We start from the raw sequence: 26914 nt of genomic DNA on the forward strand, positions 1-26914 counted from the left end.
AGTCTAGTACTCACAGCAAGTGACTGATCAAAGTACATCTGTGCATTTTATCACAGAAAACTGAACCAATCTGAGAAAAGATCAATGAAATAAAACAGACACAATATTAACCATACACTTTTTATTTTATGTGTAAAAGCATAAAAATAGCATAGACTCATACCAGATAAAACCTCCATATAAGATCTTTTGATTCTTCATTTATTTAATGTATAATGGTACAATGGCATGTAAGTGCACTTCACTTTATTATAGCTGTTAGTGTGATTTTATCACAGCACTTTCTTTGGTTTAATGACACTAAAGAACAATAAAGAATCTCTTACAGTTTACAACCCTTAAACGTTAATATGGAGTCAAAGTACAGTCGGTGTAAATTATACTCCTTTTGCTGGGTCTGTACAGCCTTCATTAACTACATGATGGACATTGTGTTAAAGGCACATTATTTCAGATAGTGTTGAGGTGTAAGAAGACTGTTTTAATGGTTAAGATAACTAAAGGGAAGGGAGGCTGCAGCAAAAAGGACCAAACATGCATGACTTGAAGTAAACCTGATACTATCAAGAGGATTGGGTGCAAAATACAAACAGTGCAATGATTTAATGTTCAGGAAGACACAGCAGGTCGCAGCAAGTAGGAAATCTAACACCACAGATTTTAGCCATGGGTACGGGAGCTCAGGGTGATTATGTGTCCTAAGCTTTAGAGTGATGTTTCACTAATTCATTCCTGTTATACAGAAAGAAAATGTTGCAGAAGCAGATATATTTTGGACCCTCCTCCAGTTAAGAAAAACTGCTCTGACCATCGTGGCGCTCACTCAGGGGAGCAGTATCGGCCAGCGAAGAGGATGCTCATAGACGGGTTATGTCTGATGAAGAAGAGGAAGGGGTGGTCAGCAATGAAGGCGGCTGGACGCAAGGCACAGCGCAGCATCATGACGGCAGCAGTGGCAGCAGCAGCCTCAGTCCCCTCCTCGTTCACCTCGATGAATGCTTTGTGGACGACCTTGGACAAAACCAGGTCGTTGGCAGGAGACATACCTGTAACAGAGGAGGAAAGAGTTTGATCCTGTATGACAAGGATGACTATCAATGTCAGAAAACCTCTGTCTTAACCATAGACTGTTTAAGAGATACTGAGCTGGATAATATACTAATATACTGAGCAAGTGGTTAGGGCGTGGAATAGCCTTTCATGAAATGTTTTATGTGAATCATTACCCTCTTTCACACATATACAGTAAATAACTATTAATCTCTCCATTAAGATTTCCTACCAGAGAAGTCGCTCATCGTCATGTCAAAGGGGTCCCTCATCCCCATGCTCATCAGGACGTTCTTAAGGTCATACTTTTCCTCCATCTTGAACCGAGGCAGGCCCACCATCAACTCCACTTCGTCCATCATGTCCGGACGAGTCCATTCCACAAAGTTCTCATAGGTCAGCTCCTTCTCCAGCTGGATGTGGAAGTGAAATCAATCATAAGTTAGTCTACACTCTCCTGGTTTACTTTGTATGTGTATGTCCAGGTGTGTTTGGGTCCTACCTTCTCCAGCCCTGTGGTATCATCCTCTATGTTAGTGGGTAGGAAAATGAGCATGCTGAGCTCCTTTCCCTCGTAGGGCATCTCCAGGATCTGTTTTACAAAGAGTTTCACATATTTCAAGTTATACATATTTAACTGAAAACTGTTTGTAACTACAATAATGTTTACATTCATTCATGTTTCAAAGAAAGTATTGATCATAAAAATAACTTGTTTCTTTTCTTCACATTATTAGCAAAGTTCATTGTTAATAAAAAGATCAGTTAACATGCGTTTGGATTGATTATTTATCTGTATTGTCTGATCACCTGGCAGCAGCCTTCAGGGATGTAGGTCAGAGGAAACTTAGTTTTCTGGTGCATCATCTTCACAGACTTGGTTTCATTCTGAACACACAAAAAGAAAAATGAATACATGAAAATAGAGGAAGATAAACAAGAGACACATTTTTTGTTGCAGTGATGTGGGAGAGGAATGTGGGTGTGGTCTGTACATGGTGACATCACTGGTGGATCAAAGATGTTAAAAACACTAGTGCAGGTTTTTATAAAGTTAATCACTGCAGTTTACATAAAGAGAAAAGGCTGAGAGCTCTCCCTGTGTATAAATACACAGTTTAAATATCACTAAAGTAAAGTACAAAAGTTTCACAGCAAAATCAACTTCTCAGCACCAAAAGAAGAAACCAGAAGAGTTCTACATATTTTATAGATCATGAAAACATTTCAGCAACTGTAGCCTCAGATTTGTAATGCATGTCTATGGATGGACCTGACTGTAATCACGCCCTGTGGTCTCGTTTCCTCTTTTTCAGGACTTCAGCTCAGAATTAGCACCCACAGCATAAGCAGTGTGCTTTGCCATGCCATTGTGTGATCAGCCTTACCTTGTTGAGTCTGAACTTGGTGTCTCTTGTGGCGCTCTCCTTAAACTGTTTGTTCCAATTTCCTTTAAAGTAGATGGCGTTGACCAGAACCAGTCGGGTCATGCTGTCCACCACACCCTGAGACAGCACGTCCTTAATTTTATCTGTAGAACAGAAGAAACACACATAAAGTGATGTCACTCAGCTGGCAGCTTTGGTTCAGTGCTGAGCTTGGTTATATTCTAACCAGAAAGATGGAGGCTCAATCCCAGATTTCCTGATGTGCATGTATCCTGAAGCAGCCTCGAGAAGACACTCACAGATCCCAATTTTAGAACAGCTATCGTCTGATATACAATATAATTGAAAGAACTTTCAATCTATGAGCAACTTGAGAGGAAACTGTAAATTAAGATCTGAAGTGGAGCCAAATTCTCCACTCCAGATTTGTCTAAAGTAAACTTTCATTTCTTGGCTTCATATCCAGTAGGAAATCCCATTCATTTGTTTCTTGTAATTCTCAAAGATAATTCTTTTTTATGCTTCTCCATAAAATTGTACAATGTGTACTTGGAGGTCTGGATTCAAGTATTAGGAGAGTTCTGGTTTCTGTTTGTTGTATGTTTGTAGTCTGATTGTTATTGACTGATCAGGAGCAGGCGTTTGATTAAGCATGGAGAAGTGTCTGTATGGAGAGTAAAAGCACCATAAAGACACCCTCGCTCCCATCAGAAGTACTTTTTTTTCTCTCTCTATAAACAGATATCTTCATACAAGAGCAGCTAACGATCTGTTCTAGATCAAACATTTACACTGAGTCACAAATCTGCTTGATGCTGTGTCACTAAAGGCAATCAGCGTTTAGATTTCCTGACTTCCTTGAATGCATCAGAAATTATGGAACCAACCTCTCGTCAACAAACAAAGATTTTAAAGGTTGTTTTCTTCTCCTCTTGAGGACAGACCTGACAAAGCTCGACTTCTGACTAATCTACATCATGATGTTGTTATGCTACTTGCTTTTGTAACATACTGAACTTCTTTAAAACTGCTAAATCAGGAGGAGATTGGATGCAAGATTTCTTTCTAAGCGAGGTTCTGCCCTTTCCTGCAACACCACGGGAAGATGTCTAACTCATTGAAGCTCCTGTTATGACTTTTTAGATCTTTTGAAGTAATGCATTTCTATAAAAGTGCTGTTCAGTGTGTATACAGTGTGTAGGATCTACTTTGTGTCTTGCTCTCCACCCAGCTGTTGATTTTGACTCTCGTAGCCTCGAAATTCTTGATGAAGTCAACAGTCTCCAGCTCTGCATCGTAGTGCTTCTTGGTGTTTCCTAAGAAATCCTGGAACCACAGTCAACAAACAACATTATTAATTCTGTTTGACACAGAATAATCTCTCAGATAAATTTAGTCAGTGGAATTCACAGTCGTTACAGCCAGACAGTATTTACACAATCACTGCTTTACATGCTTGTACCTACCGCTGTCCACCCCTCATCCATCACCCCTGAGCCCTTATTCTCTCCAGATTAACAGAATGCAAACAACCCACACCTACTCTACAGAAGCACACACTGACACACACACACCTCAACAAACTGGTAGGACTGCTCCCCGTACAGCCGGTTGGCAACACTGAGAGCATATGGAGCGTCTGCCTTGTTGAGCTCACTCAGCAACTCGCCAAAACTAGTATGGACTTCATCCTGACACTCCTGGGTCTTCAAGCACTGCAGAGAGAGTAGAGAAGGAGATGCAATGCACAAGTGAGAGACTAGTCCTTTTTTACAGTTTAAATAGGCTGACTGGGTTGGAATCTCGCCTCCTGTAAGGATATACCAGTTGATATACCCTTGTTGAAAACTTAAAACTTTGACTTTTCCTACAACTTCATGTGTAAGGTTATAAATCAAATACAGTTTTTATTCATTTTCCAAGAAAAAAAAATTCCCAAAACCAAATAAAACATGGCAAAAAACAAAAAAAACGTAAATACAGCAAGCAAACAAAAGAAACACCTTTAAAGCTCTGAAACACAAACCACCCCTTCACCAAGCTGTTAGTTTAAAGATATCGTTGATCAAAAAGGGAGTCCATCTTTTTTTGATAAGAATTCAAGACGTTATGGGTTTGGCGGATGTGCAACCAAACCAGCAAGACATTAACCACCTGTCGCTTTGACATCTGTTAAATTTGGTATTATCTTTATACTACATTTGTTTATCAGAGTAACATATGAAACAGTTTCTTTTTTTCATATTCTTGGACTGTTTTGTTGTCATAAAACTAAACTTGTGACAGTTCAGTCTCATCAGACTGAGGATTCCAGCCGCTGCTTTGAGAGATAAACATGACCAAGAAGAAACCACAAAACAAAACATTAGAAGTATGTTCCTGTGTACTATGTTTTAAAACAGAGCTTTTGGTTGTTTGATATAAATACTTATAACCAGGTTTGCTTTGTTGCATTGATGGTTTCCTATAAGACGGCAGAGTGTTGGAGATAAGCCACCTAAGCAGAGAGAAAACAAGCATGAAAATCACTGGAGCCCATTTTTCTTCATCTCCCTGATAACCCTCACCAGACGACACCACCCAGAGTTAGTAAAACCACACTGAGTTCGTGTCACTCCACCTTCAGTATGTGGTTGGGCAGGCTCATCTGCATCTGCTGCATCTGCTGCATCTGCATCTCTGCTGCACGCTGAGGCTTCTCTGCCTCAGTGAAGCAGAGGACCTGAGGGTGCAATGTTCACCGTACGTTAGACAGTGTGTGTTTTCTGCTGTATTGGAGAAGTAATAATAACCTCACAGTGATGCTTTGGTTGAGTCATTGTTTGCTGGCCTTGAAGGGAATATAATGCTTAGATTGGGTAGATGGATAGAAAAGGAACCCATCCTGAACAGCTGACCAGAGAGGTACAAATCACACTATAGCTGGATTAATGTCCACACTGCAAGGCCCTCCTGAAAATCCAAAGCATTTGTTGTATTTCATGGCAACCTTTTTGTCAAGGTTAACTCACCACAGCTTATAAAAACTTCCAAGTTCCAAGAGAAAGGCGTGAACTTTAAAAGATGACATATTATGCTCTTTTTCATTAAAATATATTGGTCTAAGAGGTCCCCAAAAAATGTCTTTAAAGTTTATTGCTCAAAAAAACACTTTGAAATCAGATTTGGGTCTGCCTGTAAACCCCTCTTTTTCAGCCCTGCTCAGAACAGGCTGTTTTCTGTGTCTGTGCCTTTAAATAAGAATGAGCTCTCTGACCACGCCCCCTCAGGAAGTGGATGTGGCCTCGGCTCTCCAGCACGTTGATCTAATGTTTACATGTTGGCTGAATATACACGGCTGCTCACAGACCCGCGTTACTTCAACCCTCTGAATTTGATCCAGAATCTGATCCTGAAGGAGAGGTGCCTGCAGCAGGACCTTTCTGAAGGATTGGTCACAGATTTAGTGTTTCTTGTTATTTTATTTGTCAGTATGTCGACGTGTCTTGGTACACAGCTACGACATGTAGCTATGTGGCTATGCTAACTAGCGCTAGCACTTATCCATGATAAATACAGATCATCCACTAGATCTTCAAATCTGCAGACGTGGGGAGTAAAACCGACCGTTGTGTTTATTAATACGGCCTACAACTAGCATACCTCCCTCCTAAGCTCCTTGTTAGCACACACGTGTGCAGGGAATGAAAAACGGAGGAGGGGTTGAGTTATATTTTATACAGTCTATGGGCTGAACAAGCTCCGAGCTCTGACTTCCGTTACAGACCGGATGGTGTTATGACGTATGAAAAACACTGAAAACTGAAACGGCTCGTTTCACACACATTTACAGAAAGGTGGAGAAATCAAAACAGGGGCAGAATGGATTTTTTTCATTTTCGGGGGGTTTGTAGACATGCCAGGGACACATATTTCAGGTAAAGAACCATTCAAAAGTTGATTTTGCATGATATGTCATCTTTAACCTTTGGATGTCAGCAGTTGGTATGCCAGCTGGCACAGAGCCAACACTGAAGAGAAAAGGTTAACTGTCCTTTGTGATCAAGCAATACTTGAATTCAGATTGCTCACACCCTTCATTTCAAGGTCTGCACAACGATGTTAAGACTTTAAGAGTGCTTTTGCATGTTAGCTATAACTCAGTTTCTTTGTCTTTCTGTTGTTCTTCAGGTTTTACACAACACCTGTGTTTTCAACATGTCTTTTCAGAATCCAAATGAATCCATTCACCATTTTTTTTCAACACCAAATTGGCACCAATACATCTCATTGTAGCTGATATCTAGCTTAGCTTCATCTGATGCATCAAAGTTGTGTGAAAGCATGAACATGATACGTAGACCTCGATCAAGCAGGTAAAATGTGATGCGCACATGTTGCAAATTACTTTATTTTTACAGGATGAGTCACAGTTTCTCACTTGATCAATAAAAAACTGAACCTTTTTGGATAGAGAGTAATAACCACAGGTACTTGTGAAACACCAAGCACTTATAACACTAGATGGGCGTATTTCAACAGATTTTTGAGTCACTAAGTCTGTGAAAGGAGTGTTTGAATTAAAATATATTGAAAAATCAAGTCTGCTGAAGCAACTGGAATCCTGAATTGAAGAGGCAGTGAAAATATCTGCTCACTCTTTTGAAAATAGTGCTTGAAATGAGGAATCATGAAAACAGTTTGCTTGATGGCTACAGGTAATAAATACATGTTGTGATTACTTATATAAGAGTAATGTATTCATGGTTGAAATATTTAGATGCCATGTATCTGATAAATGAGAGAACAATTATTAAAAATAGACACATGATTTTTGAGCCCATTTGAATCTTTAGAGCTGCAGTTAATCTATGGACACAAAAAGTCATTGCTGCCTACTCTGACAGTCTGTACAAATTGTTGTCACTTTTTCAAGCAGAAATGTCAAACATCTGCTGGATACATCATGCTCAATGCCAAGTTGAACTCTTCTTTGTAGTGGTATCAATGAAAAATCGCTGGGATTACTGAAGTAGCAATGTGAAGATGTCACTTTGAGCTTGAGGAAAACTGTGGTGAGAACTTTTCACATGTTGAACTTAATGTTGATTGAAGGACTATAAAGTTATTATGTCATGGGTAAATGACACTTCTCTGCGAATACAGATGATGTCAGTGCTGACCCAAGATTTTCTTTTTGGTAGCTGCAGTTTGTTCAGAGAAAATGTTGGTGAACTGGCTTATGAACAAATCCAGTTCACACACCTGGACCTGCTTGTTACTCTCACCTTTACCCTCATTCATACCTGCACACCTCACACCCCCACTCTTTTACTCACCAGGCCATGCATGCACTCAATGCTCGAAAAACACACATTACAACACAATCAAAAAAGGAAGTTCCAACAAAGGACTCACAAGTCAGTGTGGAGTCACAGATCACAGCCATACAGACCCTCTGACTAAAGCAGTGGGGAAAAAACAGTCTGTTGACTGAACTTCATTTTTTCAAGTGCAACATTTTCATCTGGATCTTGGCTTTTGTTTCCCACTGAAGGGACATCATTTGAGTGGCATGTAGTCAGAATTTCTAAGAAATCCCAACTAAAGCCACCTCAAAAGCTAAAATAAACTCTACATATCCTTTTTCTTTTATCAGTTTAAATTATAACTAAATGACATATACCATTATTGATACTTTGGTACTCATCAATACTCTGTGCTTTAATAAAACAATACAATCCGCCTTTATTTTGCAGTAGACACTCTCTAAAAGTACCAAAGCTTATGAGAAGGACAGATCCACAGTCGTGTTTTTAACTCAGAGAAAGAGAGCAGCAGGTGGTCGAGTTACATAGAGATAAAGTAAAAAGAGCAAGTAAAAAACAAAGCGGTGACTAACGTTATGAGTTTGTCAAATGTTGGTCTCAGTCTGATGACTTTTTCTAAATCAGCACTGTTTGCAGTGTGGTGATGAAATAGTTCAACTTTTAAGTAGGTATTGATATAGTTGGATTTTAATAAGATTGTAACAAAGTTTGGAATCTGGTTTTGAAACCACTTTAATCTGAATTAACATTTTCAGCTATTTTCAGTGTCCTGATCTAATACTTAAATGAGTGATGCTAACCTTATATTTTCTAACAACATGTTATCGTTACAGCCTCATCATACCTTTATTTTTATAGCTAAATTGGCTCAAGTGCTAAATTTAGTATCTTTGTATTCTAATTGTTTCAGTGTTTGTTTGTTTTACTTTATTGTGCGATCAAAGTGTTGTACATGAACAGAAGAAACAAAGGTACTGCAGTAATTGCCCAATAATGATTTTGCGATATAAATTAAACAATGGGCATTTTCTCTCTCATACGTTGGAGATTGTCATCTGCCTACATGTATCTTCCTGTCATCTGTCTATCAGCAGTATGTTGTTATAAATTATATTTTCACAACTTCCTCAGATTTCATGACAAACACTTTCCTTAGAAATAAGGTGGGTTTAATTTCAAAGTCCTCACGTACACACACACACACACACACACACAAACACACACACACACACACACAGCCTATCTTATCTGGGTGTGGCATGCTTTAGCAATCATTCAGAAAGATGTCACAACAGTTCTGCTTTACAACATGTTAACGTTCACCCACATTCCTACACCTTCTGCAGAGCAAACAGGCCTTTCACTGAGGACTCTGAATTCAAAATCATTGTCCGATTATAGTCATATATATCTTAATATATATCTATATAAATAGATATATTTTAAAAAAGTGGCGAAGACAAAACACAATTCCTAAAATAGCTGTGATATGGAATAAAGCCACTGTTGCAGCCGTTTTAATCTAAATCGACAATTTATCTCCAAAGTTTGATCTGTAAGGCAACTGGACTGGTAGAAATTTTTGAAGACGTTTCACCTCTCCTCCGAAAGGCTTCTTCAGTTCTGACCAGACTGTGGGAGAGCTAGAAAATATAAACCTCTAACAGTCGTGGGTGTGTCCAGGTATTCACAAAGGGTCCTAAGTAGGGTTGTTAGTCTAGTTCCTGACAGTTGTTCTCCTATCATCTGACAGTCTTTAGGGTGACGAGTCAGCTGTGGGTCGTTTAAGCTTGAACACCCTTCTCTTAACAGAGGTGGTGGACTAAGACACCATTTGTCTCCAACGTACAAGGCTGTTTTGAATTTTCTGTCAAAATAAATAAGACCATACTCACACCAGACATCATGTGACTCTAACGACCCACAGCTGACTCATCACCCTAACGACTGTCAGGAACGAATAACGAATGCACTTATGGCGTTCAAGGACAAGAAAGATGTGTTTCTTTTCTCTGCATGCCGCTGTCTGTTCACATTTTCTGTTGCCCTACGTCACGCGATGAATGAATCTAACGGGTACAAACCCTTTACACCAGGCTAGCACATCAGGATATTTTGACTTGATTTGTATTAAGGGGAGGTAGAGCATACATCCTAACCTGTAGGGGGTGTGCTCTAGCCCTAAACAGGCTTCTCGCCCTGGCTCTGCCATGCCTGTTCTCTCTCTCTCTCTCTACATTCTTCTCTATGTTGGTGTGTGGGTGGTGGGAGCTAGGTGAGAAGCTGGTCTTGGGACACTGTAGCTAACTGTTCCGAGGAGTTCCAGACTAACTCAAAAAAAAAAAAAAAAGACAGGGAAGAGAGGAGCCCACTTGATATCCCTAATGATGTGCTACAATCTGGCCAACAGACTGTCAGGAACTAGGTTAACTGACAGACAGTCAGGAACTAGGTTAACAATTGTCAGGGGGTACTGAACGACTGTCAGGAACTAGACTAACAGCCCCACTTAGGACCCTTTGTGACTCCTGGACACACCCACGATTGTTAGTGGCTTATATCTTTGAGCTCTTCCCCAGTCTGGTCAGAACTGAAGAAGCCTTTCGGAGGAGAGGTGAAACGTCTTCAAGAATTTCTACCAGTCCAGTTGCCTTACGGATCAAGCTTTGGATTACCATGACCTGGATGACCGAAACCTTCACAGACATTAGGACAGCATACATGTTCCGAAGGGGTTTCTTTACTTAGTGCTTGTCCTCTTCATTAGAGCACAAGTACCTCCTGCTTATTTTTAAAAAATGATTGGAATTTCTTTGATAAGGTGTAAAAAAAAGAACAAATTAAGCTACAAACAATCAGACAGACAGAACAAGCAACATTTACAAACAATGAAAATGCAAATGAAGAGTTCAAACCCTCAGTTAGATTTTAATTTTTCACATCCGAGAAGAATAATGAAGACGTAAAAATGCACTGAATCCCACTCCTTCTCAGTTATTAATACATCATCTAGTCAGCTTCCCTATTAATAGTACACCTGCGTCACCCACGTCTGCTTCTGTATAATGTGAACTGATAAGATGTACAGATTACTTTACCTACAGCTTTATTGCCTTTACACTTCTTCCATGTTATGTATCACGTTCCCATAGAAACACAACAGAGCTGCCCCCCCATAAACATGAGTCAGAGTCTGAACAGATCTTTGTCTTTGTTGCCGACGCTGACAGGAAAATCTGTTGATTCATACTGACCCAGGCCTCTGCCCTTCATTCTCAGCCCACGGCGGTCTTTTCTTATGTTGTCACAGAGAGGAGCTGGATTTACTTTATGGTGGTTTTCAGAAGACACTGCACAATAGTGCGATATATGCATCTCTTTGTCTGTCCGACCGAGTTATGAAATCAGCATATAATCTTCTTAAAGATGGTACCTGTGTGTGTATTTGTGTGTGTCCTGTACCTCTGACATCTGTGCAGCTGTGTTTCCTCCAGCCCCCAGCATCACCATGGCCAGAGCTGAAGAGATGCTGAAAGGAGAGTAGAAGACATTTCCCGTCTTGTCATTATCGCCCAGGTTTTTGAGCAGAGCCAGAGAGAAGGTGGTGTTGGCCTTGGACAGAGGGGTGACTGACGCCATTGTATCTGCACAAAAGAAAGAAAAGGCTTGTCATTCATCTTCCAATCAAACTGGTTTAATACTTTTAAAAGAATGACCATTTAGCAACAGAATAAAGGAAACCCTTAATCAATACCTGTAATAGTCCATTTTTACCCTGGCAAGTTCTTTCCCTTCCTTGGGCCGAACTGCACTGAAAAGTTAGCTAATCTAGATACAAACGATTGCTGTTGGACAAAAATAAGTAATTGATTATATATTGAAATAATGTCTAATCAGTAAAGACTCACTCTTTTGTTTCGGCTAACATAATGCAACCTTTTATAGATTTATAACAGGTTTATAAATCTTCTTTTAACTCTACCCAACTTTATAAAGAGTGATAACACAGCAATGAAGAAGTTATTTGGTTGTTAAAGTTGAATGTTGTTAAAATCATCACCATGTGTTCGAAGATAATGTGTTTGACTAACATTATGGCCGTAGAGGATTCATTTTATTTATTTATTTATTTTTACACAACAGGTTGTCATACACTCTCTAAGTTTATTCCTCCAGTGTGATTTTCTTTTCACCAAACTCCACAAAAAAACGACTTAATTAAAAATCAAAATGATTTCCTTTGAGTTATATAAACCAACTTATTATGCATTTAGATTATCCCTATAAGCTCTGCCTTCAGTTCAGTTAACACTAAGTTGACTCATCAGGAACTTTTTTCCAAACTGTGGTTCACTTACTGTGATCAGCTGCAGGGGGTGCATATACACATAAAGATCTGATCGATGAAATCTAAAGATCATTTCTACACAGGTGAGAATCCGTCTTTAGTTCGACTAACATTAGATTGATCTAGCAGGGGTCGTTTTATTTATTTCTCTTAACCATGCTTTCACATGCTCTCCCTTTGAGCTTCACATGTCAATAAACCTTAAAGACATTCAGTTATATGTTGTAGACATTGTGCCAGTAGTTACACGACTGTCAAACTGACTCCTCACCTGTAGTAAAATCTCTGCTCTCCTTCACCTGTCAGGTAAAGGTGATCAAAGTATAAGTGAGTGTAAACCTGGATTTATCAAACTCCTGCTGTTACAAGGACTGTCTGCAAACCAAATAATACAATCTCAAAGTCTCGAACTGTATGAACTTACCGACAGATGGTTGTCTTATCGTCCTGAAGTGTTCTCAGTCTCACGGAGATTCAGTATGAGACCATCAGTTTCATTATTTACTGCCTATAATAGTTACCGACACGCCCCGAGAACCTGTCAGATGACTTCCGCATTCTCAAATTTCTACTACGGAAGCCGAACTGGGACAAACAGCAAATTTGTGCTTTAAAAAAGTAGCTAAACTCCTGCATGTTTCCCCCTCTCTCTGCTCCGCACATTTCCTGTTTCTCTTCAGCTGTCCTATCATAAAGGTACAAAAGCCCCAAAATATAACTAAAAAAATAAATAAAAATAAATAATAAAAAGGTAAATAAATAAACAGATCATATTGTATTAGTGAACATCTGACATTAAAGTGGTATGTTTTATGAATACATAATACTCAAACATTTTCAAGCCGTCTTTTTCATAAAATTATCTATTCATTTATTTATTTGTTTTGGTACATTTACTTAAAGCTGCTGTTGGTAGTCGTGATAGAAAGATCAGTTCGGAGCAAGCGGCAACCTCCGGTCTAAAACTATGAGTCCAATGCGGAAGTGTTCAAAGCTGCAGTTCATCGAGGACCTGCTTCAGGCTGGCTTCGGAAGTACCAGAAGTACCAGAAGTCACATACACATGAATGGGGATAAGACGATCTTTACAGCAGAAATAAACATGTTTACAGCCTGGTACAAAAGACGAGTGTAGTCTGGATAGCTCATTTCTTGATCGGCTCACACTGTGATTGGGGTGAATTTTTTTCTAATGCGGCAATTTTGAAGATATTGAGATTACGAGTCTTCCAATGAGAGGCACAGCTGCCTGCAGGAACACTGTAGCTGTTGACTAGGAGGCTCAAACTCCGCCTCTTTACGTCACAATCGCTCGACAGAAGCAATATGGCTGCCGCCGACGATTGGCCTCACAACAGCGCTTCAGAAACAGATGGGTGACATCACGGATACTACGTCCATATTTTATACAGTCTGTGGTTCGGAGAGAGAGTTGCAATGTCAACACTACTCCTCCCCTCTCTGCTCCCGTAACCCCACCCACAAAAGATCGTCATGCGCGTTCTATGAGGAAGTAGTGGCTTCCCAGCTAATCAGGGCGAAGTAGTGGGGCCGCCACTCGACCAATCAGGACAGAAGATTGGAGATTAGCTATGATTGGTCCGTCATAACGGGAACGAGGGGAATAATAACATTGCTTTATAAATAGGCATTGGAAAACCCAGAGATTCATTTAGATGTTTAAATTGCACAACTAGTCAACACAATCAGAGCTACGGCAGGCTTTGGAATGAAATGTGCCTAATCATTGCATGCAGTCAAAGGAGGAGGAAGTGTGCTCTTTAATTTACCTAGTGCATCAATCACACAGCAGATTAACATTTCTACTTAAAGAGAAAAACATCTGGACACTTACAGTACATGACAAAAGAGAAGACTTTTTTCATATTCTTCTCCAAGAGAATTTTTAGATTTATATGTGTATGTATTACCAGGATGTCATTTAATTAAAATGTAGAATTCAGCACACAACTTCACGAGGGAACGACCATCACTTTTTATTATTTCAGATTCATCCTGAGATCATGAGTGGGATGTGAGGGTGCAGTGTGCAGGAGTTAGGACATTGATCACAGATAAAAGTGATCTGTTTGAGATACTCATAGGGAAGCTGAGAGACACACATAACAGTGAACTTATAAGTAAAGGGGGAACACATGCATGTGCCTATTTAACCAACAGTGAAAGCCATTACAAAGAGAAATAATCACCTGTGCAAATGCTGCATACACACAGCTGCATGGTTTTGACTCAAAGGCTTCCTTGCAGATGTAAACTAAATGGATCTACAGAAACCGTCTAAGGCAGACTCACCATCAATACCAAATTAGCTTGATGTCACATCCCACCTCTGGTTGTTTCACAATGCTTAACAGGCATAGGCGGGATACTTGATGGATCAAGGAGCCACTGGGCTCAATACATCTCTCTTTGGAAAGTCAATCCACTAATTTAAGACACTAAGAACAACCTCAAAGTGCCAAAAGTTCATCAAAAAGAGAAAAAAGTACAAAAAACCCATTCAAAATAAGACTCAAGGCATTCAAATGTGGACCCCAAACAAGACAGGAGCAGGTAGTCAAAATATGAAGTGATGACCCATTAGAAAAAGTTTGAACATAAAGCCTGATGTTGCTCTGTAGTTCTGTGGGAGTATCAGTGAAATATAATAACTACACTGCAGACTTGATTCCTGGTTTGCAGAGAAGAAGACAACATTATGCAATATCAGCATCTTCACTGTGTCGCATTATTATAAACCATGACAAATAGTTGGGCAATATCTACCGATTGTGTCATTACAGCATGTGAAGATATTGAAGATGCATTAAATCAGAGACGCAGAGGACCAGAAACATTGGCACTCAAATGGATGAACAAACAAACAAACAAAAAAGATAAGCAGCATGACCACAAAAAATGAAATCACCAGAAAACAATAAAGACCTCTACTGAAACAGTTGCTCTCTTTACAAGGGATGCAGGGGCTTCACATGTCTTAGCCTCACATCCATCCATGTCTGCAGGATGTCCGGCTTAGTTTACTCCGGGGAGCAGTATCGACCTGCAAAGAGAACTTGCTTGGTGGGCTTGTGTTTGATGAAGAAGAGGAAGGGGTGGTCAGCAGTGAATATGACAGGAATCTTTATAGTGCGACTGGACAAGACGGCAGATGTCGCAGCAGCTGCTTCTGTCCCCTCCTCATTCACTTCCACGAATGCCTTATGGACCACTCTAGACAGGACCAGGTCATTGGCCTGAGACATACCTGTTAACAGAGTAAAACCAGTCCAGTGATTTACAACGCAAACTGAATCAATCGATCAGTTTTTGCTCTTAAAACTAGAAATTATTCCTTACCAGAGAAGTCACTCAGTGAGACATCAAAAGCATCTGACATGCCCATTTTCTCCAGGAAGCTCTTCAAGTTGTACTTCTCCTCCATCTTGAACCGAGGAAGCTTCACTTCCACGTCACCCTGACTCATCATGTCTGGTCGAGTCCAGTCCACAAAGTTCTGATGCGTCAGCTCCTCCTCCAGCTGAGGTGGATAGAATAATAATTATCAGTCTGTCTTTATTTAAACATTTGTTCACTGTGTGTGGGGGTTTAGTCCTGTACCTTCTCCAGGCCTGTGGTGTCATCCTCGATGTCATCGGGTAGAAAGATGATCATGCTGAGGTCTTTCCCTTTGTAGTGCATCTCAAGAACCTGCCCAAAAAACATTTTAATTTATTTTAATGACGAAAAAGTCTGACTTTTCTGTCTAGCTGTATGTGTGACAAACATTTGGAGATCCCCCTGCTGGCTGCTCGCAGTATGCAGTATTTATCCCGCCTCCTCCATGTTAACAGATGGGACATGGGTCAAACTATAAAATCTAAATACAGGTCAAATAATGTTTCTAAAACACGGTTTCTGTCATTAAAGTTAGTGCTTATTATGCTGATGTCCTGGTGTTCATTTCTCTGACAAGTTTAGTTTGAATTAGTTATTTGATCGATAGCACTGCAAATGAGGCTCCTAAAGGGCTGTCTTCAACCTTTTTGCAGTATTTCTGGCCATGAAAGCGCATAACTGTCATGTCTGTCAAGTTTCTTTTATTTTACACCTCCATGTCTTGTCTTCCCTGTTCTATTTTGAAATCACTAACCCTTGTCTCTGTTTCAGTTGTGTTCCCGTCTGATCACACCTGCTCCCTGATTGTTTCTCCCCACCTGTTTCCCATCACCCTCGTTTCCTCTTGTATTTAACCTCATGTTTCTCACTGTCTCGTTGCCAGTTCGTTGTACCTTACAGTCTACGTCCCAGCATTCTATCTTCATCAATAGCCTACAAGACACAGGCTGTTTCCGAAATCGCCTACTATACTAGCAGTACGTACTGATATGTCCAAAATTCAGTATGTAGTAAGTAGTATGTGAACTAGAGCAAAATCTGCAGTAAGCCAAAACTCCCCGGATGTCTACTGATTCGGGAAAATATCTCAGTGTGCATCGGACCAGTCTGCCTCGCGTACTGTTTCCCATAATGCACAGCGCTCGTTCTGCTTTTTCTTTTTCCTCATTTTTTGATGGGAGGAAATCCGTTTTTGGGTGCTGTGAAAGTTATCAAATTACATATAAACCACTTCCTAACTTTTTAAATCATAAATGGATGCTAAATTTTATTTATCGGCTTCGCCGTTGTTTACTTCCGCTTTCCGAAACCGGAAATCCAGCGAAGTCTGGCTCAGCATGCTGCATGACAGATCGGACAGAACAGTCATACTACATACTAAATTCAAATGCAGTATGTAGTAGGCAATACCTACTGCCTACTACATTAGTAAGTAGTATGTAGCAGGCCGTTTCGGAAACAGCCACAGTCTAGCCGGTTTTGATCTCCGCCTGCCTTTTTTGACCTCGCCTTTTGCCTCACGTCTGTCTGTTACCTCGGCCTGATCTGACTGCCTTCCTGTGTACCGACTCTGCCTGATTTTTGATTAAACCCTTTATCTTTTGGAACTCTGGTCTGGTGTGTTGCATTTGTGTCTGCCTTTCTGTGCTCAGGTCCATGACAATAACAAGCACTAATACAAGAGTCATTGAACTTTCCAAAACTCTGCATCAGAATCTATTCTGCTGTGGACTGGACCCACCTGAGGGATCTTTGACATTTTAGTGGGAAGTTTAATGTGTGTATTGGTAAGACCACAGCTCTACAAGTTGATTCCTACTGAATGGACTCTGGCTAGTTTAAAATGACCTCAGTACGAGATGTCAGGCTTCACTTTTGTGCAACAGGAGGAGGTGGAGATGCATCATCCATCTATACATCACTGATCATGAACAACTGGTTGGTATTTGAGAAAAACTTCCCCACCTCTACTTATAGATTAGATCATTTCAAAAACAAAACATCAGATCCTTTCAACCATCACCAAATTAGCTCAATATACTTCAAGCAAATCTGCACATAAGTTATTAAGATATCAAATTGCCTGCCACATTGATGCTGTCAAAAACAGATATTACCTTCATTTTGAACTCAGGTATGAGGCTGTAAGAGAATTCACTCTTCTGCCTCATCATCTTCACCGGCTTGGTTTCGTTCTGTAAGACAGCAAACAGAGAATGAGTTGTTCATGTTGAGTCAGTTCTCTCAAAACGAACTTTTCCCAAATTAGAATCATAATTTATCCTAAAAATGTGTCACTGTTATGGATGAACACATCTGATCAGGTGTTTTAGCATCACCAGAAACAAGTTAGAGCATAACTTCCAGTCTGTTAAGGAGCAGATGTGATGTTGTATGTAAAGTTGAGTCATGTCACATCTTTCTGGAAAACGTGTCTTTAAACTTGGAAACCTATGCAAAAAGTTGTGCATCCTTTAAGATTAATATGACTCAGGTTTTAGGTGGCTCTTGACTTGAAAACCAACTAGTTATCCGGAGGAACAACGGCCTCCCCTCTGGCCACACATCTGACTTTGATATACATCATTTTCATGCAGACACCTATGTGCAATTCTTACATGTTTTCTAGTGGATTTTTGAATTTTCTTTGTAATCAAACAAAATCTAATTCCATTATTTTCATTGCATGATTCAGGATTTCCATACAAATATTCCATGACTGACAGGACTATCTTATAAGTTCCAAAACCATCTTTTTTTAGCCTGCAAAAGTTGTCACACCAGTAGTTTTGTTTCTACCTGAGCTGTAACAAATCAAACTACATAAAAACACACTTTAAGCCAGAATGCTTAAGAGCTTCTGTCTGTGTTTCCTGTGAGGTGTTACCTTATTTATTCTAAACTGAGCATCCTCAGTGAACTCCTCCTTAAACTTCTGGTCCCAGTGTCCTTTAAAGTAGATGGCGTTGACCAGCACCAGTCTGGTCTTGTCGTCCAGCACACCCTGACCCAGCACTTCAGTGATTTTACCTGATGAGCAATAATGACAAGAGGAGTATCATTTAGGTGTACATGTGTACAGTTATAACACAACAGAAAAATAATAAGGCAAAGAAGAAGAAGAAGAGGAGAGTACATGTTTGACTTATATCCACTTGCTACATCTGTATACCTTTGTCTAAGTACAACACTGTTTTATGTGGACTCCTTTCACCTGTTGTTAAATTTTAAATGTATTTTTTCTATTTCTATTCTACTCTTCATTTTTAAGCTTTACCTAGTAATGTCTGTATATTTAATAAAGTTCCCTTTCTTATTCATGCCTCAGTGCAACAAAATACTTCCACATTTCATAACTCCCCCTGTGGACAATGGTAAAGAATTACATTATCTTAAAGATAAGACAACAAGTTAAAAAATGCAGAAATTAAATCAAGAAAAACTTATAAATCTTGTGTGAGGCTAGAGTGGGTCTTCATTAAGTGATGTAGTTATGCACTGCTGTACTAATTTTCTCCAGCAGGGCGCACCAGAATCAAAGAGGATTCTACCTTGCGTCTTCTCCTCCACCCAGCTGTTGATTTGGACCCGGGACTCCTCCGCTTTGGTTTTAAAGTCCACAGACTCCAGCTCAGTGCTGTAGAGCTTTTTGGTGTCGGCTAGGAAATCCTATAAACAAAAGAACACATTTTCCATTTAAATACTTACACCTCTATTAAAACAGTCATTTTGATTCAAATTCACAAGCAGATGGACTGAAGAGAGTACTTTTTTCTCTGCATCAGTTTCATTTGTTTTTGACAGTTGTCTCCTCTGTATGGAGGGACAGTCCCACCAACAAAAGAACAAAAAGGTCAAAACTACGCCTCAATTACAAAAAAAACCCTCTGTTGAGTTATTGAAATTCACATATTTCAGAGAGCAAGTCTTAATTATGTGCTAAAAAGTAAATAATAGTGATAAATAAGGTACACAATTGTGAACATTTCTTTGAAATAACAGTCACAGTCATGAGACAAAAAGTTGTAGTATTAACTTTAATATTATAAATTAAGATAAAATAGCATAATGATCAAATAAAAGGTCAGAATTATGAGATATTAAGATCAAATTGCAGTTAAATAAAAAGGTCATGATCATTAAAAATTAAGTTATAAATTAAGTCAAGCTGTTGAGATAAAGGGTCCAAATTGTTAGATTGAAGTATCAGGAAACATTTCATAAAAATTAAGATGGAAGTCTTCAATGTAAAAAGGAATTCATAAATACAGTGCAAATAGAATAAAATTACGAGAGTTTTTTTTTTTACAACAGTGAATGAATGTTATGAGATTTAGAGTCATAATTGTGAGATTAAAAGAATCGAAATTGCATAATAAAAATATCTAGCCTTTGTTATCCATGAGTAACTACATCCTTACTTTGCCTTTTTTGTCATCATTCTAAGTTTATATCCAATATTTACAACTTTTTCATCTATTAGTTTTGACTTTTTATTTCATTATTATGACTTTTTATTTCATAATATTGACTTTTTACCCCGAAATTCCAACTTAATCGCAGGGATCTTTTTTTTCATGAAGGTGAATTTTTTGTCTGACCTTTTTTTTTCTTTTAATGTAGGATAGATAATTTTTGTGAGTAACTGAAATAATGAAAATGTCTTGTTTGGCATATAGTTTACTAAAATACATTCTGAGTCATCCATCTACTAATCCCATATTAGCTTTAGCTTATACATTACCATTTGCTAACCCATAAATTCTCCTCAACTTACCTTTTCTATTTTTTTAATTTTAGGAGTACACCTACAGAATGAACTGTGTGACCTCCCCCCCTAATGATGATCCACTTAATCTGAACACACACCTTAATAAACTGATAGGACTGCTCCCCATACAGCCTGTTGGCAACACTGAGAGCATACGAAGCGTCTTCCTTGTTGAGCTCGCTCAGCAGCTTGGCAAATTGCCCATGGACACTGTCATCATCAGTCTGAGGTTTGAGGCACTGCAAAGAGCCACAGAAGACCTGCACATTATAGAAACACACTGAAACAGAGTGAAGCAAGACACAGCTTTGTATTACGTTAATGTCACCTGTAATCTGTGAAGCTTACCCATTAAATGATGAGAAAAGACACCAGATCCTCAGAAACCTTGCAAGATCCCAGAAAACTTTGACGTAATCCAGAGATACTTTTGCACAACCCAAGACTATTTGAAGATGCAGGGAAAGTTTTTGAGTTCCTGGGAAACGTTTGTGAGATCCTGAGAAACTTTTGCAAGAGCTCAGAAACACTTTTGCAAGGTCCTAAAATAACTTTTTTGGAATTCCAAGAAACTTTTGGAAGACCCAAAGAGACATTTTTGCAAAATCCTCAAAATCTTTTATGAGAGCTTGAGAAAATTTGGTAAGATCCCAAGAAAACTTCGCAAGATTTGCAAGATCATATGAAACTTGAAAGATTCATCAGATTACTTGCAAAAGTTTCTCTGGAAACTGCCCAAGCTTCAAAGAATCCTGCAAAAGTTTCCTAGGAGCTTGTAGAAGTTTATTAGGATCTTGCTCAGGATTTTCAGGATCTTGCTAAAAAAAATTTGGGGAAAGTTTCTGGGGATTTTTCTAGTTTTTTTCCACTTTCGTGGAAGCAAACCCAAGTTTTCTCCCTCTGTTATTTTGAGGGGAGCATTAAAAACTTTCACAATGTTACTCTTTGTTCTTTGGATATTGCTAATGTTAATGCTAATATGCTAGCATGAAATACTGTTTGGTGATCTCGGCAGATGGAAACTGATGATTTTGGTCTTAGTGTTTTCATAATTTGAAGCCACTTAAATGAACTCCTATGAATCTTCATTGATGTGTTCAGAGGATTGATTTGTCTTAATGGGACCTTTTTCAAAATGACGTGGGAAAGGCAAAAACAGACCAAGGTAAAGCCTTAAAATAACCTATAGAGACGTTTACACAAATTTTACTAGTCTTAAAAATATTATACATCCTGGACTAAAATATAGAATGAGACTCAAAAATGTTAATCTGCTGCATAGCCTGGTTGTCATATAGTTTCAATTACACTAAAATTACAATGTAAATCCAAAGTCTGTAAAGATGCAGCCAATTTTGGGAAATTTGTAAGAAAACCAAAGCAAAGTGTTAAATTTCGTCACCAGGAAGCACCCCCCTCCTTATCATTCACCATTTACTACATTCTGTCTCTGTTTTCACCTGACGCAGATATTTTGGCAGTTTGCTGGTCGGTTGTACTCGCTGCTGCTGCCTCTGACGGCTATTGCTCCGCGTCTGATACAGGGCAGGCAGTGTCGTTTTCATCTGCGTCTGCTCTTCTTCCATGGGCTGTTCTTCTGACTCCTGTGGTTGGTCTCCCTCACCGAAGCCCAGGACCTGAGAGTGCAGGTGGTTTTTTTAATCATTACGATCATTTCGTTCAACATTGGGAGTCTACATGTGTGTGTGTGTGTGTGTGTGTGTGTGTGTGTGTGTGTGTGTGTGTGTGTGTGTGTTTGTGTGTGTGTGTGTGTGTGTGTGTGTGTGTGTGTGTGCTTTGATGCACAAGTTGTGACAATATTTTGCAGAATTTCCTCGTTAGTTCTATCTGTCAGAGCTGGGTATTGCTGAACAGTGCTGCTGGACTCTGAATCCTAAAGTAAGAGTTCATTCCTGTTACTACTGGTTGGTGCTATTTAGCTTTTAATGAGTTCTGCAGAGTTGCCTGAGCATCTAAGCCAAATATGTTAACTTCCATCATATCAGAAAGGTGGTTTGGTGTACCAAAGATTTGTGCATATGCAGTAGGAGAAAAAATGAAAGAATATCTATGCTCTAATGTCCAATCATGAGAAAAACAAATACTGTGTGTCAGAGTGTACAAACAATTTAACTGTCTTGAAGGTCATCTGTATATTTCCTTTATCATGCAACTGGTACAAAAAAATCTATTGCTTGAGTGACACCCAATTCATCAACCAAAACAAACACAGTTTGCTTATAAGTTAATGAACAGCAATCACAACACCTTGGGAGTGTTGTGCAGAGGCTGTAATCCTCAACACAGGTTGCCTTGGTTCATATCCAACCTGCAGCCTTTTATCATATGTCATCCTCCACTTTATCCTCTGTCCACCATCCTATCCCCTCAATAAAGGCATAGATATACTTTATTTCAGACTCATAGATCCATAACAGCACAAGAGTAATATAAAAGACTAGAAATAAGTAAAATACATGTCCAGCAAGAAATAAAGAGATCATATGACAACAGTTTACACATTCATTTTGATCAGAGCATAAAAAGGCTTTTGTTCCAATGTTTCCAAAAGCAAGAAAAATACATTGTGTCACTTAATGTGGGCTGAGTGAGCTCCCTTAAAATTTCATTTTCTGAATCAGCTAAGCGACACATAAATGTATACATCAAATTTCTCAGTACAGCATGAAATGTAGGGACATTGTTTGCTACAAACATAAAACTTGCACTGGTCCATCTTGGTAGTTTAAGGAAAATTCGATATGCATCATTTTATGCTACATGAAGCTTTTTAATTTTAGCTCTACTGTAACTGCACCACAAATGGACAGTATAAAGAGGAGTACAGTAAGCTCTAAAAAGCTCTGTTTTAACATTATCTGTCCACGTTGGAAACTTACGTGCCAGCATATTGGCCTGTGCATAAAGTTTACAGAGCTGTCGCTGCAGATCATCATCATCACATAAATCATTTCTGATAATGTGCCCCAGATATTTGACTTTGTCCACTACACTAAGCACTTGATCAGAGATACAGAAAGAAGGAAAGTTTTGCTTCTGATCATCCTTGGCTTTCACAATCATATATAACACTCTTTTTGCTGTTGAACTTGATGTCATGCTGAACAGCATAGCTAGAGCATATTCTGAGCAGTTGCTGTAAGCCAGCACTGTAGGGGGACAGGATGACTAAGTCATCAGATGACATCATACATCAAGTCTATTCCCCACCATACACCCAGTCTTACAGGCTTTTAACTGTTCAGAAAGATTGTCCATATACAAGTTAAAAAGGAGAGGTGACAGAATTCCACCGCATAAAAAGGCTGAATGATATATTGTATGTCAGCAGGGAAGTGCTTTTCGTGCATTCACTCTTACCAGACTAACAGTTCAAAAAACTCACCCAAGGCAAAACTGTTTCGCAATCACATAGACATTACCAGGAGCCAATCCCAGCTTTCATTTGGCAAGATATGGAGTTACACCCAGAACAGGTTTGCCAGTCAACCTCAGCGATGGCACATAGAGACAAACAACCAGACACACACACTCTGTCTCTCTGTCTCTCTGTCTCTCTGTCTCTCTGTCTGTCTGTCTCTCTCTCTCTCTCTCTCTCTCTCTCTCTCTCTCTCTCTCTCTCTCTCTCTCTCTCTCTCTCTCGCCTAAACCACTGTGCAGCTCTGACTGAATACTGCCAAAGAAACAATGCAAACAGAGGCTGAGACTGTGCAGTGCATCCTGGTATATGTAGGCACTGGCTCTGTGATAAAGAGAACTGTCTCTGTCTGCACACATGTATAAGTTTATTGCTGTTCTATAAGTCTTCATCAGCAATGACTGGACTTCCCTTCGCTAGACTAAAACATTCATCTGCACTCTTTGTTAATTTGGCAACCAAAACAAACACACACACACATACATACCTAGGCATGCATGTACACACAAGGTTACCCTGCCCTAACTGATGACTCTCAGGCAGGTTTACTCTCCTCTGTTCACCTGGAAAGTCTGAATCATTTACAAGTGATACTTCACTGATCATAGACCGATGGCATCATGTTGCATTCATTAACTTCACATATGATTAAAGGCAAATGTTGCACGGTCAACTCCATGTGATGACAGATAAAAGCAGCATTAATACTTAAAGAACAATGTATCTAAACTGGGCTGCTGTATTCACAACTCCCACACTCCTCCTTTCCTACAGTGTGCACAGGGTGTCACTACTGCGAAGTACAGTTTACAGGATGATTCTTGCTCTTTCTCTCAAATGTCACAACCCAAAAGACGTCCTCACTCCCCTCACTTGCAAAGAATTGAAAGAGACAGGAAGAAAGAGGAGGAAGGAGGAGGAGAATTTTGAGAAAGACGTCCTTTCACCAGTGTCAGCATAAAGTGACATCAGTTATTGATGACCAGCTGCACAGCTGCCACACCTGTCAAACCACAGTTTGACAACTTTATCTGGTAATCAGTCTGATACATTTTCTTTGGTTAACAACTCAGAGGAATTGTATGTCCTCCTCCTGCTGTTATCTGATCCAGAACAGAGCAGAGCTCCATTTTCTTAAGACAGAGTGAGTGATAAATAGTGTGCAGGTAGTTCCTCCAGACACACCTTGTCTGTAAAAGTTCTCCATTAAAAATCCTGACCAGGACTTGTCCTGTCATCTCTACAGCATTGTCTCTGTGCACATGACAGAACATGAAACCTGAACCCACGCCTTTCTACTCTGTGACTTTCCCTGAAGTATTAACAATGGCTTGATTCCAACACCACGATGAGCCCGATCCACCGACTTAATGATATCTGAATGCCTGACTCGGCTCCAGATGGGTGTGTTCACATGGGAACAGGGACTTTGGTGCTCTGAATTCCTACAGATTGTTTGAGAGTTTGTTTAAGTCGTTGTCCCGTACCTCTGACATCTGTGCAGCTGTGTTTCCTCTGGCCCCCAGCATCACCATGGCCAGAGCTGAAGAGATGCTGAAAGGAGAGTAGAAGATATTCCCTGTCTTATCCTCATCACTCAGTGTCTTGAAAAGACCCAGAGAGAAGATGGAGTTGGCCTTGGCTAGAGATACTGGAGGTGAAGCCATTGTGTCTGTAAAAAGAAAAGGATTGTTAAATGTAGTGTTTGGATTTATCTGAAAAGTAAGTAAAGGATACAACTTTGGAAAAAGTTTAATTCAGTAGGCATCAGTCTCAGTTTCAGCCAAATGTGGAGGAAAAAGGCATTCAGCTTTTTCACAATGATGCTGAAAGATCAGACAGATAAGCACACGCATTCCTCCTTTAATTCATTCAAATGTCCCTGTAGTAACAGATTCCATTGTTTCCTCTGGATTCGACTTGTTTTCTTATTACTTTAACTAACCGTGACACACTCCATTCCCCACGCTGATCAGGTCACTTAAGACCCCCAGGTATTTCTATGGGTTTTTTTTTTTGTGCTTTAAAACTCTGAGGATACCAGTTATGATCATCTGATGTTAAACAAGAAAAACTGAAATGAACTCAGTAAAATTGAGTAAATAAAACTGTCTGCTTGGGGCTTCGTAAATACAAGTCTTCAGCCTCTTGGGTTACTTTGCAAAAACTCAAAAGTTGTGCAAACTCTTGAAGTACTCTTCTACTCGTGTGTTTTATTTTGCAACCTAGCAACGTCTCTTAACGATGCTATCACTTCCTAGACGTGTGCAGACAAATCCCACTATTTCGTGCAAGAATAAACCTTTTCCATTCTTCTGGATATGACAGCAAATTATGGCAACCACACCCAACCACACCCACACACACACACACACACACACACACACACACACACACACACACACACACACACACACACACACACACAAACACACACACACTCCTCTTAATTGAATTAGTAACTCCCGTGCAGATCTAATTCTGTTATTTCATATCTCCACATTTCCCTGAGCTTTACTCTGCTTTTACGATTACCTCATCCAGTCACCTTATACTGATGTCATTGATTTGATCATTATTACTGCTCTATGTTATTCCCTCTATTCATCTGTCATATAAGTTTTCGCAAAGTCGTCGTCTGTGCACACTCAGAATCCAGATCCCAGATGGAGATACTCAGATTGTGAGGTTGATGTGAGAAACACTATCACCTGTTGGTTTATGCCTAGTGTCTGAAATCAATACTGCCCCGAATTTAAGTTGCTCAGTATTTAACCTAACGTAGACACACTCGTGAAATGCACACAGCTATCTCTCTCTAGCTTGGTAAGTGAAACTGTTACACCTGGCTGATTTCTATTATCACTTTTTTTAAAGGAAGTTTAAATAACTTAGATCCTGTACTTACTGTCAATGTGTTCCTGAAGACAGAAAGTGATCCAGAATGATTCAGTGAAAGTCAGACTGGGTCTGTTTTATTTCACTGTGACACACCCAGGATCACGTAGGTCTTCCCACAGCTTGAGAAAATGTCTACAAATCACACCCATCAATGAGAGTCACACCCAACATCATTATGCTTCATGTCTGGTGCCAATGGGTGTGATCTGCAAGGTTTGACACAGACACTGTTTATCAAACACATACAAAACACAATAGTATCAATCATCAGTGCCAACATTTAGTAACAGGCACCATCTTATGGAGCGT

The 26914-nt window shown here is 39.5% G+C and overlaps 1 protein-coding gene across 1 annotated transcript; it reads right to left on the reverse strand.

The window, feature by feature from the left end:
• Positions 1 to 819: 819 nt before the first annotated feature.
• LOC117829333 lies at positions 820 to 26631 on the reverse strand. Its single transcript, XM_034706962.1, has 20 exons — positions 26613 to 26631; positions 25192 to 25376; positions 21726 to 21902; positions 20364 to 20525; positions 19046 to 19163; positions 18382 to 18524; positions 17612 to 17689; positions 15717 to 15806; positions 15456 to 15636; positions 15141 to 15363; positions 14781 to 14787; positions 12367 to 12394; positions 11210 to 11391; positions 4013 to 4153; positions 3647 to 3764; positions 2439 to 2581; positions 1861 to 1938; positions 1553 to 1642; positions 1283 to 1463; positions 820 to 1046 (listed from the first exon to the last, which is right to left on the reverse strand). Exons 2-20 carry the CDS (start codon positions 25369 to 25371, stop codon positions 820 to 822), a joined length of 2547 nt encoding a protein of 848 aa, XP_034562853.1. The 5' UTR covers positions 25372 to 25376; positions 26613 to 26631.
• Positions 26632 to 26914: the final 283 nt, after the last annotated feature.

The sequence above is a fragment of the Notolabrus celidotus genome, chromosome 17, assembly GCF_009762535.1.
Source record: "Notolabrus celidotus isolate fNotCel1 chromosome 17, fNotCel1.pri, whole genome shotgun sequence".
In the NCBI taxonomy this organism is placed as follows: domain Eukaryota; kingdom Metazoa; phylum Chordata; class Actinopteri; order Labriformes; family Labridae; genus Notolabrus; species Notolabrus celidotus.